Raw genomic sequence first — 13,203 nt, 5'->3', positions numbered from 1 at the left:
TGAGAACAGCTGTGTCCCCGCTCAGGGCTTCCCACCTGCTTGATGTACCTGTGCCAACACCCAAACCAATTTTTGACATGGCCCCTGGCACCTGGGGAGAGTGAAGCTCCATTTGTTTCCTTCATATATTTTCCTCCTAGGAAAAGGAAATAGCTGACAACTCATATCTTGTCTGATTTCTGCTTAGGTCACTTGGTCAGCTGTTGAAAAGTCCTTTCCAATTTGTTTTTGCGTTTCTCTGTCCTTGAGGTCAGAAGTAGACACTTCCTTTTCTTTCCGTCCTCTGTATACTTTTATGCCTCCTATAAGAATTCCCCAGAGCATTGAGTTTCCCTCCTTTCCCGTTTCCCCTCCTTTTTCCTGCTGACTTTTCTTGACCTCTCAGCTCCCCAGTCACAGGAGAAAGCGGCAGCTTGAGCTTGAGCCTTCGTTCTGGGAATTGGTCAGTTACAGTGTGTGAAGGGAGCCGGCCCAGTGCCTGGCGCTGACAACTGATATTCTTCAGGGTCACCTCTTCATTTGGGGGGCTGTGTGTGTCCGTTTGCCTCTTTGAGCTGTGTGGTTCCTGCAGGGCGTGTGTGAGGAGATGACTTACGCAGAGATTCAGGAGCAGTACCCAGACGAGTTTGCGCTTCGAGATGAAGAGAAATATCTGTATCGATATCCTGGAGGGGAGGTGAGATTCCCTTCCTGTGGGGCGACTGTCCCATCCTTTGCTTAGGGTTTAGCTTTAATTTGGGGGAAGGATTGAATATGAGTTTGGGGACCTTCCAGGGGTACTTAAGGTATCACTTAGTTTTTCTTCCTGCTTTTGGGTCCTGCTGTGTTTAATTCAGCTCAGGCAGTCAATTTGTTAAGATCCCCAGGTAAGGGATGACAAGATGGCCTCTGTTGTTGAGTATATTTTAGAATCAGCAGACTCTTTTTAAACTTTTTTTTCTTTAATACTTCTTTGTTATTTATTTGACTGCATTTGGTCTTGGTTGCAGCACGTGGGATCGCACATTGCGGCAAGTGTTGGCTACACAGGCTTCTCTCTAGTTGTGGCCATGAGCTTAAGCTTCCCGTAGCATGTGTGATCTTATTTCACGTCAATGACCAGTGGTCAAACCTGCGTCCCCTGCGTTGGAAGGCTAATTCTTAACCACTGGACCACCAGGGAAGTCCTCATAGCTTCTTTTTCTTTTATTCCATCCACACCCAAGCAGGTATAGGCACCAAGTAAATGTATGGGGTATGAAGGATTTTCCTGCAGTGTTTACGACAGCTTGCTGGTCTAAGTGGCTTCATAGTCTAGGGATGTGTGAGGCAAAGGGAAACAAAATAAAGCTATAGGGTCTAGGAAATTCCTAGGACCCTCTGTTACCTTACTCTGCCTACTCTGTAGGGAGAAAAAAAATAGAAAACACAGGTTGCGTTCAGATTTTCTTGACGCGCAGTTTTCTTGGTCTGCATATAGCTCTTGAAGGGTCTGAAGATTCTCAAGAGATACCGGGGATGGGGGTGGTTAGCAGGCGACATGAAGTTGCTGAACCTCCAGGAGGAAAGCCATCTGGGGAGAAAGAAGCGGCCTCTGAACTCTGGACACGGCCACTGACTTGGCTGCCAGCTCGCGCCTGGCCTCCGACCAGCCCGCCCCGTTTCCCCTGCAGTCGTACCAGGACCTGGTGCAGCGGCTGGAGCCTGTCATCATGGAGCTGGAGCGCCAGGGCAACGTCCTCGTCATCTCCCACCAGGCTGTCATGCGCTGCCTCCTGGCCTACTTCTTGGACAAGGGCGCAGGTGCCATGGGGTGGGGAGGGTGGGGAGGCTGGACTTGGGGTGGCACTGGGATGCCTGGCAACCAGACCTCCCCCTCTTCCACTCAGACTTGAGTACATTCTTCAGTCAGCAGTGCAGGGCTCCCAGCAGCCTCGGGGCCAACTCCTCTGCTGGTGCAAAAGCTCCCAGTGGAGAGCAGCTGCTGCTGGGGCTCTCGGTCCTGCTTGGCTGGAGGGGCAGTGTTGATCTCACATGCCTGGCAGCAGTAGCAAAGTGGTTGAACATTCCTGGCATGTTACTTGAGCTCCAGGGAGGGTGGTGTCTTAGAAGCATCTTCGTCCTTGGGATTCGGGGTAGACAGGTTTCTGGGGTAGCAGTAAGGAAGTGCTCCTGTATCTTTGATATGCCCTTTCCTTCCCTTCCTGATCTTCCTGCGCTGCCGAGAAGCCTGCACACTGACCTCTGGTGTACCCACCTGAGCCCCAGTCTCCCCCTTCGTGGGTCACTGGCCACAGCACTTACTCCTGTTTTGCCTGCAAGGAAAGATCTGAAGTGGGCTTATTTCCTTTCTGAGCCACTCAGTAGTCTGGGTGGCTTCCTTGGAGGCTGTGTTGGTAATTGTCTGGGGTTTAGGGGAGGAGTTGTCCAACTCCAGGTCAAGGTAAAGAAAACTCATGAGCCCCTTAGATGCTCGCTTCCACTAACTTGACCTTGTTTCATAATACTGAGATTTCCTCCACCTGGACTTTCTGTTTTCAGATGAGCTACCGTACCTGAGGTGCCCTCTCCATACCATCTTCAAACTTACTCCCGTGGCCTACGGTAATGATGAGCCTAGGAACTGGGCAGGAGGTGGGGATTGGGGAAGGTCAGGGTTTTTAAATTTTCTCCGAAGTTTGCCTAGAAGTTCACTTCATCACTCCTGTATACCGGGGGAGGTTCCCTCAGTGCCTTCCACTTTTGAAAGGATGTATGTATGTATTTGGGAATATCTATGTTCTTTTATTACCAAACTGAAACTAAGGGCTTTTTCTTGAAGCTTTTTTTCCTGAAGTCCTCTCTGTTTTCTCAGGGTGCAAAGTGGAAACAATTAAACTCAACGTGGAGGCTGTGAACACTCACCGTGACAAGCCAACCGTAAGTATTTTTCCATGGATGACATGCAAGCTCCCCGCCACCTTGAGTCTTGAACCTTTGACATCGAGAGGCTGGGGTTTCTTTTATGTCCAGAAAGAAAAACAGATCCAGAACTCAAGTCCTACGTAGCCTGCTTACTTCCAAAAGGAAGAGATGTTGGAATTACTATTTTTGAAAATTAGTATCTCTTTCATGAGTCTTAACCTTGACAATTGGCTCTTGGAAATCCAATGAAATATGAAAAGTGTTTGGCAGAAGTGATATGCAAATATCCTCCCCCTAGAAAGCACTCCCTTTGGAAAGTAGGTTCCTGGAAGGTGGGGTCAGGAAGTATAGGTTAGTTCCTAGGTCTGCCCTGGTAATCTGAGTGATCTTAAATAAGCCCCTTCCTTTCTTTGAGCCTCTCTCTTACTTCGAAGTGTGATGCTCAAGGAACTTCTCCCCTCTACAACCCTTTAGCTTCCCAGGGCTGGGGGACTAGGCTATGGCCCATGTCTTATAAGAGACCCTGTCTGCAGAGGAGCAGGAGTGGAGGAGGCTGTTGTGGTTACAAGCGTTGTTTAACCTTGATGAGTGAGCTTTTGGCTTGGCTTTCATTTGTGTGGTGTCCCTCGTTTCCAATTAGAACAACTTTCCCAAGAACCAAACCCCTGTAAGGATGAGAAGGAACAGCTTTACGCCTCTGTCCAGTTCGAATACAATAAGGCGTCCAAGAAATTACAGTGTTGGGAGCCGGCCCCTCCAGCCCCTCAGCCCTCTCCGTGCCCTGGACACGCAAGAAGGGGCCGACCAGCCGAAGACCCAAGTCAGCATTCCGGTGGCGTAACCGTGTGTCTCCCTCCCATCCTGGCCCCCTGCCCTCGTCACTAATCACTGAGGAGTCGTGTGACCTCCAGCCCCCACCCCCCCTCCTGGCCCCACACCGTGAATCTCAGCAAAGAATGTGAGGTCACATGTTTCTAGACCAACCTTAGCTAGTCCACTGTGTGAGCCGTCTCCCTGCCCAGGGGCAAGCTGGCGAGCTGGGTGTTTCAGGCCAGGTCAGGGTGGTTTGGAGGAGGAGGAGAAGGGCTCCCCTCTCCTGGGGTGACTGGCATGGCTGGGGCTGAGGCTGAGCATGCTATGTTCCTGTCCGTCCACAGCGCCTATAAATTCAGTCACATCCTTGTGTTGGTAAAGTGGGGCCCCTTTCCCCTCCACCTTTGTCTCTCTGAAGTGTGCTCCCCGCAGTCCGTGCCTGCCTGCTGTCTTCCTCCCTCTCACGTCCCCTTTGGGTTGTGGTGTGACTTGTGGCCCTGTGTGTCTGTTGAGGACGGGAGGGGCGGTGGGTGTCAGGGGAGTCTGGCCTCTGTTGCTGTTCTCTGCAGTGAGTCTCGGTGGATCTGCCCTGGGGGAGCCTTTCTTTTCCCTTCTCCCTTCCTCGGAAGTCAGGTCCTGCAGGGGTCAGCCCAGGCTATAGAACATCCACAGATGCTCTGAAGCCTGCAGGGAGACATAGGATGAGAATTCTTGTCCCCTTTCGTGAGAAGCAATCCCGAAGTCTCCAGTGCCCCGAGGGAAGCTGGCTCTCGGTCTGTGGGAAATACCTTGGTTTGTCCTTTTCAGACGTAGGTCTCTAGGCTGCAGCGGGGTGAGGTTTAGGAGAGAAGGCTGGTCTCTAGCTCTTGTACGGCCCTTGGAGGGCAGGCATCCCTTTTCTCCAGTGGCTCCCAGCTTCTTTGCCAACCACAGGAACTTTCCTGCCAAAGCCAGTGACCTCTGTCTGGGACTGTTAGAAGGACAGACTTAGATTCAGGAATCATTGCTGAGGTTTGAATTGCTCAAGGGAAAGGCAGAGAAGGGTTCATACTGTTTTCTAGTAATATTCAACACTATTCCTTTATTTAACTTAAAAAGGAATATTCAATATTGAATATTGGTTTTTAAGTTAAAAAATTTTTTAAATGAACAAATTTTTCCCCAAATGTTGGGAAAACCTAGTGTTAAATTTAATCTCCCTCACTAAAGGTACTGTTTTATTTCATCTTGATGTCCAGAGGAGTCTTGGAATCCAGTGGGATCTAGCTCTTAACTATTTACCTGTATCATTTTATTTTCTCTGCAGGGTTAAACTGAAAATGCTTAGAGGCATGATTCTTAGCTCCTTGGTGGCCCGCAATGGCATACTCCCCACCAATTTTGAATACAAAATATGCGAATACATGTATGTGCATTTATCTGAAAGGCAAGTCTAGGTTTCTCATGAGATTTTTAAAAGAGAGAGAGGACTCCCCACCTCAAAGTTATCAATCTGTCTCTTAGAGGTAACCAGTGACAGATAGTTAGCTATTTGCCAGGGATGTTCTTATTTGGTAATAGGAGACCTTTGATAGCATCACTGACTCAATGGACATAAATTTGAGCAAACTCCAGGACACAGTGAAGGACAGGGAAGCCTGGTGTGCTGCAGTCCCTGGAGTGGTAGTCAGACACGACTGAGCGACTGAACAACAGGAGACCTTTTGTTGTGCTTCTCATCTAGGAGTATTCATGAGAGTCCCCTGTAAAACCTGTGAAACATACTCAGGCCTGGATTCACTCTAGGCTTAATTCTGACTCTGTCTCAAGGATTAGGGTCTTTAAATAGCTTCTCTGATGATTCTGAATCACACTCCAAGTCAGAACTCCGTTTTATGATGTTGGTTTGAGAAACACTGGGGCAATAGTTCCTTGGACAAAGCATCAACCGAGGAATTGTGAATTTCTCATAGTTCTGAAAGAACAGTTCCCTGGAGTTAGCTGTGTGAGCTGATCACAGTATTGAATGAAGTCACCCCTTCATTGTTACTTCAGGCAGCAGCAACCTGTTCAGCTTTTACCCTTTACATTGCAGGGCGATGTGGAACAGATCTGTACATCATGTAGATGACCTGTGATAGCAGCTGAGAGTTTTAAGCACACTGGAGAGAAGTACTGAGATGAAACTTGTGGGATGATAAGGGTTATCACAGGCAGCTGGCTTGTGACCTTGAGTCCTTTATTCCTACATTCTAAGTAGGTTGGACATCACAGCCAGTTTTCAAAGGCCACTTGCCTAGATTCTGCTCAAAATTGCCTTCCAGACGTAAGGTAACCTCCTATTCCTGTCGAGGCATTATATGATGTGTACTTGGCATCTGTGTCTGTGGAGCTCTGGGCTGGGTGGCTGGTGGTGGAGGAAGGAGACACAAATAGGAGAAGAGGTCCTTCCCTGAAGAAGGTTATTTTAGGAGTGGGCGTGTGATTTATAATAAACGAACAGTTGTGAAAGAGCAACACACTGAGTCTATGAATGTGGGTGTCGAAGTGGAGTAGAGATTTCCTTCTGCCTTTTCTCTTGTCCTCCACTTATGAGACAAAGGATTGGGAGGTGGGACTGTCCCCCAGGATGATGGGGTCTGGGAGATGCGTGTGGCACTTTTACAAGGCTGCCTTGTCTAGCTTTGCTTAGCTGGTGGCTTCTTTAGCCCAAATGGGCATTCAGTCTTTTCTGTTGCTGTGAGGTGAGAGTGATTCAGAGCTAATGCATGAGAAAGAGCATTTTGATCCCCAGCTGGCTTTGGGCTGTTTGTACTCTTAGTGAGAAGAGAATTCTCTAACGAACCAGCATCATGTTCCCCTGTTACAGTCCCCTGCATTAGACGCAGGGCACGCAGGTGCTCACCAGGGTCCTCGGCGCATTAGACGCAGGGCACGGGGGTGCTCACCAGGATCCTCAGCCTGCTGATACTTCGCCACCTCCCCATGTGCCAGTTTGCTTCCCCAAGAAGAGAAGCCAGAGGTGGGCTCAATCTCATGATGGACACCAGAAATTAGAACTTGACGATGGCAAGGATTTCAGCATCCTTTGGTTTTAGAGCAAGATCCCTCCACAGAAGCTTCAGCAGGAAGAAGTCAGGAGAGCGTAGACTGGAATAGAGCTTTTACTCCACATATTAGAGGAATTCTGTCCTTCTCTCCCCTTCTTACCTGAGTGTGTGCTGTGCTGTGCTGTGCTTAGTCACTCAGTCGTGTCCAACTCTTTGCGACCCCATGGACTCTAGCCCTCCAGGCTCCTCTGTCCATGGGGATTCTCCAGGCAAGGATACTGGAGTGGGTTGTCATGCCCTCCTCCAGAACATCTTTCCATCCCAGGGATCGAACCCAGATCGCCCATATTGCAGGCAGATTCTTTACCGCCTGAGCCACCAGGGAAGCCCCCGTGCATGTGTATCGGTAATATATACACGTTACTATGATTATGTCTCTATCACAAATCCTAATAAGGGTAAACTCCAGAGCACCTTTTGTTGAGGCTTTCAGTTATGCTGGACTTCCCTTGTGGCTCCACTGGTAAAGAATCCACCTGCAATGTGGGAGACCTGGGTTCAATCCCTGGGTTGGGAAGATCCCATGGAGAAGGGAAAGGCTCCCCATTCCAGTATTCTGGCCTGGAGAATTCCATGGACTGTATAGGCCATGGGGTTGCAAAGTGACTTATATTATGTTAAGTGACTCCTATGTTATGGGAGAAATAGGTGAAGGCTTTAACATTCAATCTATTGTTAGAAAATGGGGAAAGGAAAAATCACTGTATATTCAATTATCTTTTTTCTGCTTTAAAACTGAATGAGGAATTCTGTGACAGATTTGAAGAGGAATCTAAGGCAGATTAGTGAGCTGGCTTTTTTTCCTGTATCTTAATCCTTAAATGGAATTTAGCTCTTATTTATTATTTGTATTATCTTTGCTTTGGTTTTGGTAAAGAGATTGTTTTGCATTCAGTTAGAAAGTACAATAAGAAAATCTTTTAAAAGATGCATTGTGCTAGGTGTCTGCTCCATATCCATGTCTCTGGTTTTTGTTTTTTGTGTGTTTTTTTGTCCTCCCTCCCTGGTCGGGAAGATCACCTGGAGAAGGAAATGGCAGCCCACTCCAGTACTCTTGCCTGGAAAATCCTGTGGTCGGAGAAGCCTGGTAGGCTGCAGTCCATGGGGTCGCAAAGAGTCGGATACGACTGAGTGACTTCACTTTAACTTTCCACCAACCCTCAAGAAGTTAGAGTTAGGAGAACAAGATATTTGTATCTTACCTAAACTAAACAGTTGAGTGTTTCCTGTGAGGTTCTGGGTGTTCCTCTTTACACCCCACATTTGATCTTCAAAGGCACTGGCAGTTTGAAGAAACAGGATATAGCTGTTTGGAAATAAATCCACCTTATGATGTCTCTGTGAGTAGGAGTTCTGCATACCAGAGAAACTCACTGATGCTTGGCGTATCCACGGGACGAGGGGAGCACGTGTCTGATAATTGAGGGAACTCTGTCTGGGTTGTGTACTCTTGTGCACATTCCATCGTCTTTGCTAAGCCCAGAAGCCATGTGTTTGTTTTCCAGAAATTTCATAACTTTACACAGGTTTTCCAGTATACATTTTAAAATATTTTAACTTGAATTAGACATTTTAATTTTCTTGGAATTATGTATTTTAATTTTAATTTGATTTACAATTGAATCAGATTGCAGCATTGGCAGGGTTGAGCTCTGACTTGCGATCGAGGTGACACAAATATCAGAAGTATGTCCAGGGGTTTAATTTAGACTCATCATGTTCAGAACACTGTATCTAGAAGTATTTATATGCTGACTGCCTGACAGACTGTGGTAGGGTCCCTATGCTGATTAACCGACAGGCTCTGCTAAGATCTGTAAGCTGACAGGACTGTTTTCTCATTGTACCGGTTGACACTGTATGCATGTTACTGTAATTCTCTGTCTGTTGCACATGTCCTACAAAGAAAGGAAGTTTCTTCAGGGGGAAGTTCTGTACACTATGATTTTCAGTAGACATTTTCTTTTAGAGTAGCAGCCAAACTCTAATCATTTTATAGAAAGTGAATACTGAACCTCACTTGTAAGGTATTTCGTAAACTGAGCTAAGGAGGTGTGAGCTTAGAGCCTGATATCACTGCCTTTGCTTGAAGTCATCCTACCCATTCCCCCATTTCTAGGCAGGATCTCACTTTCTGAACTTCCTGTGTCCTCAGCTTCCTTGTGATGGGCTGTAGCATTCCATTGGATAATGCTACTGTTTTTAGTCTGCCATCCACTTGGCTCTAAATCATAATCTAATTAATAAAAATTTAAAGGAAATTTTAGCAAAAGTATTTTTTTCAGAAAGCCTTTCACTGGGGATCCATGACTCATTGATCTTTGTACCTGAATTGTTTGTGTATATATATATATATTTCTTGTATGACAAGAAATAACAAAATCAATGCATCCTGATATGGTGGTAGTTTTCCTGTGGCAAAAGCAAAGGAGTGGTCACCAGCTATGCCCTCTGGAGGGGCTGGGATGGGCTGAGCACCCCTGGGTTACGATGCTGACTGGGTTATGGGCCGGGAATGGACTGAATTGGGAACCACACTAGTAGAGCTGCCCTCCAGGTTTCCAGGCACAGCTCTGTTGAAAGAAGGAATGTAAATCCTTAGCAGCATTCTAATTTAATCTGGTGACATTGATGTCAAAATATGGCACTCAGATCCTTATAAGGTATATAAATGTATTTGAAATGTGTTTTTGTGTGTGTGCGTGTAGAATGGGTAAATAAAATTGTTGAGTAACTTGAATCTCTCAGAAGCCTTCTGGGTTTTTTGTTTTATATTTCGGGTTGTGTTCTCCACCCACTCCCCCACCCCCGAAACTTTGCCTCAAACTGCTTGATGATTGAGCCTCGGACGAGCAAAAGCCAGTGCACGGACTGACTGGAGAGCTTGGTGGAGGCGTGGCTCTCTTGCACCACCTTCTGGGGAATATAAGAAGGACATTGTAGAAGGCACCTGAACTTTGTGTGTCCTTTTTGGCTTCTCTACAAGAATTAAGGGAAAATTACCTTTAATTTTTTTCAAATCAAAAAAGGACTCTGTGCTGTGACTCACACTAGCAACATGGAACTCATTGTTGGGGGAAAAAAAAAACTTCGGAGATCTCTTAGAATTTAGTGGACTGTTCCTTCTAAAATATGAGCTTCCTGTTTAAAAGAGATTAAAATTTCTTTAAAAGAGATTACAGCCAGCGGAATAAAATGGCATTAAACTGCTTCTGGGATAGGAAAAACAGATGAGAGTATGCCACTATTCTCATGCTTTAGTCCTTGTTAACAAGGAAATAGGAGCTCATTAGACATGTAGGCTCTTGGCTCCCACCCCAGGCCTGTTGAATCAGAATCTTCCTGGATGACCAGGCAATTCAGATGCACATTTAACACTTGGGAAACACTGTTCTAGGGGGAGGAATTTCTCGCAAGGTCGAATATTGGATCTCAGTTTATGGGAGAAACTTGGTTTCTGCTCTGATGACCGATTTCAGGATGGACTCGGAGACCTACAGCAGTAGAGACCCTCGTCAGAAGCCAAGGAGCCCCTGCCCGCTGCAGTATCACTGTTTTTGGCCTGGGCTTTTGGCCGATGTAACTCTGCGTACTTTAACCATCGGGCCCTGACCTCTTTCACTTCCTGCCTTGGGTCTGGAAGGAGTGCCTGGTCTGACGTGGTCCCAAGGGTCAGCTTCCTCAGGGAAAGAAGCCTGGGACGAGTCCGTTAAGAGTCTGTCTGATTCCCAAGAGGAGATAGATGTGTACAGGCCCGTCAGCGTGTCCAGCGTGTGTGTGGGTGTGGGGGCTGTAAGCGCCAGGGGCACTGGCAAGGCAAGGGAGGGGTTCTGCTCGACTTCCTGCCTTAGCGCCTGGGCGGTGGTGTAACAGCTGTGTCTCTCTTCCTCTCCGGCTCCTAGGCAGAGACCTCGCAGGCCTCGCGCAGGCTCCCGTCTCCAGCGTCCCCCACGTCGCCCTCCTGATGGCGTGGAGGCCGAGGCCACACCGCTTCCGGAGACTGGGGTCTGCTGAAGACCTGGGCGTGTCAGCTCCACTGGGGCTGGAGCAGGAAGTCCCGTGGGGCTCGGACATTCGGGGCCGCCCGAGTGAGCCTGGAAAAGCTGCCCCCCATTTCTTCCCCTCATGCCTAATGGAAACGTCAGTCAGCCTGAAAAGCTCGGCTTCCCTGTGCCTGCAAACGTTTCACAGCCTGAGCTGGTGCGTTTTGATCACCTCTCTGCTGAGTTTGGCCCATGTTGGCCAATCCTGTTCTGTTTCAGCAGTTTAACATCTGACCAGTGACTGTCCTCCTGGCTGGATATTCTTTGCCTAATGTACAGATGCAGCACTTCAGATTTAGTTGTTGCCTCGTGAGAGGGCTGAACTCGCCCGCAAACCTTTTCTGTGCTGTAAGAGCTGAGCTCTGCATCCACTCCAGGTGCACAGGCTAGAGTGTAATAGGTCGCTTATTCCATCACATTGGAAGCAAGAGGCAAATTCACCAGGTGGATGGAAGGTATCTGAGAAATTTAGTCCCCAAAAGGTCTCTTCTGCGGAGATGGAAGAGCAACATCAGTAGCCACCTTTTCATTTAGAGAAGTTGTTCTTGTTCCAGGCCCCTTGAGGGCAGGATCTGACTGCAAGACTCCCCGAAATGGGTGCTCTTCTTCTGAGTTCTGTTCTGTAGAAGCTGTGCTCTCTACTGATACTGATACTGTGTGCCTCTCAAAGTTTAAGAGGGCTGATGTCATCTCTTTGGTGGTTGGGAATGAGGGATGGAGAGAAAAGTAGGGCGCCATTTGGATCACGTGAAGAAGTAAATGAAATTTCCTTGGGAATCACCTATCCCAGGGAGTTCTTTTGGTGTCAAGACAGGTGTAGGGAGACCTGCCCTTTTGGGAGGTCTGCTGCCGTGATACAGTATCTAAGAGAGCTGTGGCTGTGACTTCAAGAGCATCTGGTCTTCTAATCCCTTCCTCTTAGCTAGTTGTCACCATTTTAGTCTACTGGTCTTTCATGCAGAACCTTGGTTCCCAGCTCCCCCACCTCAATGCATTGATCATGTGGTTTCCCTTGAAGATAAACCAAGTAATTATTCCCTAGATCAGCGATTGTCAGATGTACAAATATGTCTCTGTAGATGAGATTTTAATATGCCTCTGCTCCTGAAAGAGGATATAGAAGCTCCCAAGGATACTATATCATACAAGCAAAATATATATATATATATTTTTGTTTGTTTGTTTGTTTGTTTGTTTTTTGGTAAGAATAGTAGATTTCTAGCTTTTAAAACTTTTTTCCCTGTTTCATTCAGATGGCCCACTTGCTGGGCAAGAGGGTGAGTAGCAAGAAAAGTAATGCAATGCAGCTTTTCCCAAATGGTTCTTTAATATTGTGGATGATACAGGGCTCTGTTATCTAAGGTGTGATGCACTGGGCTGCTGGCAGTTCAGCAACCAGCAACTAGGGCCTTATTTTAATGCACAAGGCTGCCTTCAGAAAGGTCTCCTGACTCTGCTCTGTAGCAGGTAATTTTTATCTGTCTGCTCATAGCGTGTTGTACTGTAATGATTTTGTTCTGTGATGCAGGTTTCTTTCTGCATCTAAATATATTGTCTTTTGATGATCTGATAATGTTATTTAGTTATTTATTCATCCACATAAGGTATTTTAAATCTCTATATTAATGTCTGCTTGTATGTATGGTTATTTGTGTTCAGTTTTTTTTGGTAGAAATTTAGGTAGTTTAAGTTTAATGTCCATAGTATTACCTTAAATTAAAATTTCAGAATGTAGTATCTGTCTTCTGGAAAAGGATAATAAATATGTTAAGGCACAGTGGGTTTCTTTTGAATACTTTTTTTTTCATTGATTTTTATTATAAGTATAAACCAAGAGATGCATTTCTCTGGAGAAAAGTTTATCTCCTGGATAAATAAAATCATGCTAAAATTTTTGAGTAATATATATTGCTTTTGTAATAAAAAATACAATAAAAGTTATTTTTTATTAAAAAATACAGCTAAGTTTTAAAATCACACACAAAGCAGGATAATATATAGTACATAATACATACACAAAATAGTGACATCATGCAAAATGTATTTGAAGCTAGCTTCTTTAAAACTATTCTCAAATTATTAGACTGTGTATATATTTCCAATTGTTTTTAACTGGCAACTCATTTATCAAGTTCCATTAACATTTCAAAATGATAGTGGGATCATTACTGCCATGCATTATCAACATTCTAGAGCTTTATTTATTAACTCAGTGTTTAATGATCACTTTTGAATTGCCATGCTATGTCTAAAAGAAAGTCTCTGTCCTCTTTCTAGAGTTTATTATTGGAAAGGAAACAGTTAACAGCAGGTCTGTAATCCATGCTTTCTTTCTGGGAATGCCTTCCCCCTTATGAGTGACCTTGACCAAGGCT

At 46.0% G+C, this 13,203-nt stretch overlaps 1 protein-coding gene across 27 annotated transcripts in view; it reads left to right on the top strand.

Moving 5' to 3' along the window:
* Nucleotides 1-12,605, top strand: part of PFKFB2 (6-phosphofructo-2-kinase/fructose-2,6-biphosphatase 2) — a 30,223-nt gene extending 17,618 nt beyond the window's left edge. For 6 of the 27 annotated variants that reach the window (XM_081493657.1, XM_081493658.1, XM_081493655.1 and 3 more), the window contains exons 11-15: nt 572-676; nt 1,653-1,782; nt 2,521-2,583; nt 2,834-2,898; nt 10,688-12,605. In XM_081493657.1, coding sequence (XP_081349783.1) covers nt 572-676; nt 1,653-1,782; nt 2,521-2,583; nt 2,834-2,898; nt 10,688-10,750 — 426 coding nt within the window. In that variant the 3' untranslated portion in view covers nt 10,751-12,605. Of the gene's footprint in view, nt 1-571; nt 677-1,652; nt 1,783-2,520; nt 2,584-2,833; nt 2,899-3,523; nt 3,867-5,002; nt 5,101-5,770; nt 6,193-6,544; nt 9,526-10,687 lie in introns of those variants that run through there. The other 21 variants (XM_081493644.1, XM_081493646.1, XM_081493645.1 and 18 more) reach the window with 12 other exon arrangements.
* Nucleotides 12,606-13,203: the final 598 nt, after the last annotated feature.

This window comes from Giraffa tippelskirchi, chromosome 5 (assembly GCF_054371585.1).
Source record: "Giraffa tippelskirchi isolate mGirTip1 chromosome 5, T2T-mGirTip1v1.2.pri, whole genome shotgun sequence".
Classification (NCBI taxonomy): Eukaryota; Metazoa; Chordata; class Mammalia; order Artiodactyla; family Giraffidae; genus Giraffa; species Giraffa tippelskirchi.
Note: the sequence above shows the minus strand (reverse complement) of the source record. Positions and strands in the feature narration are given on the sequence as shown.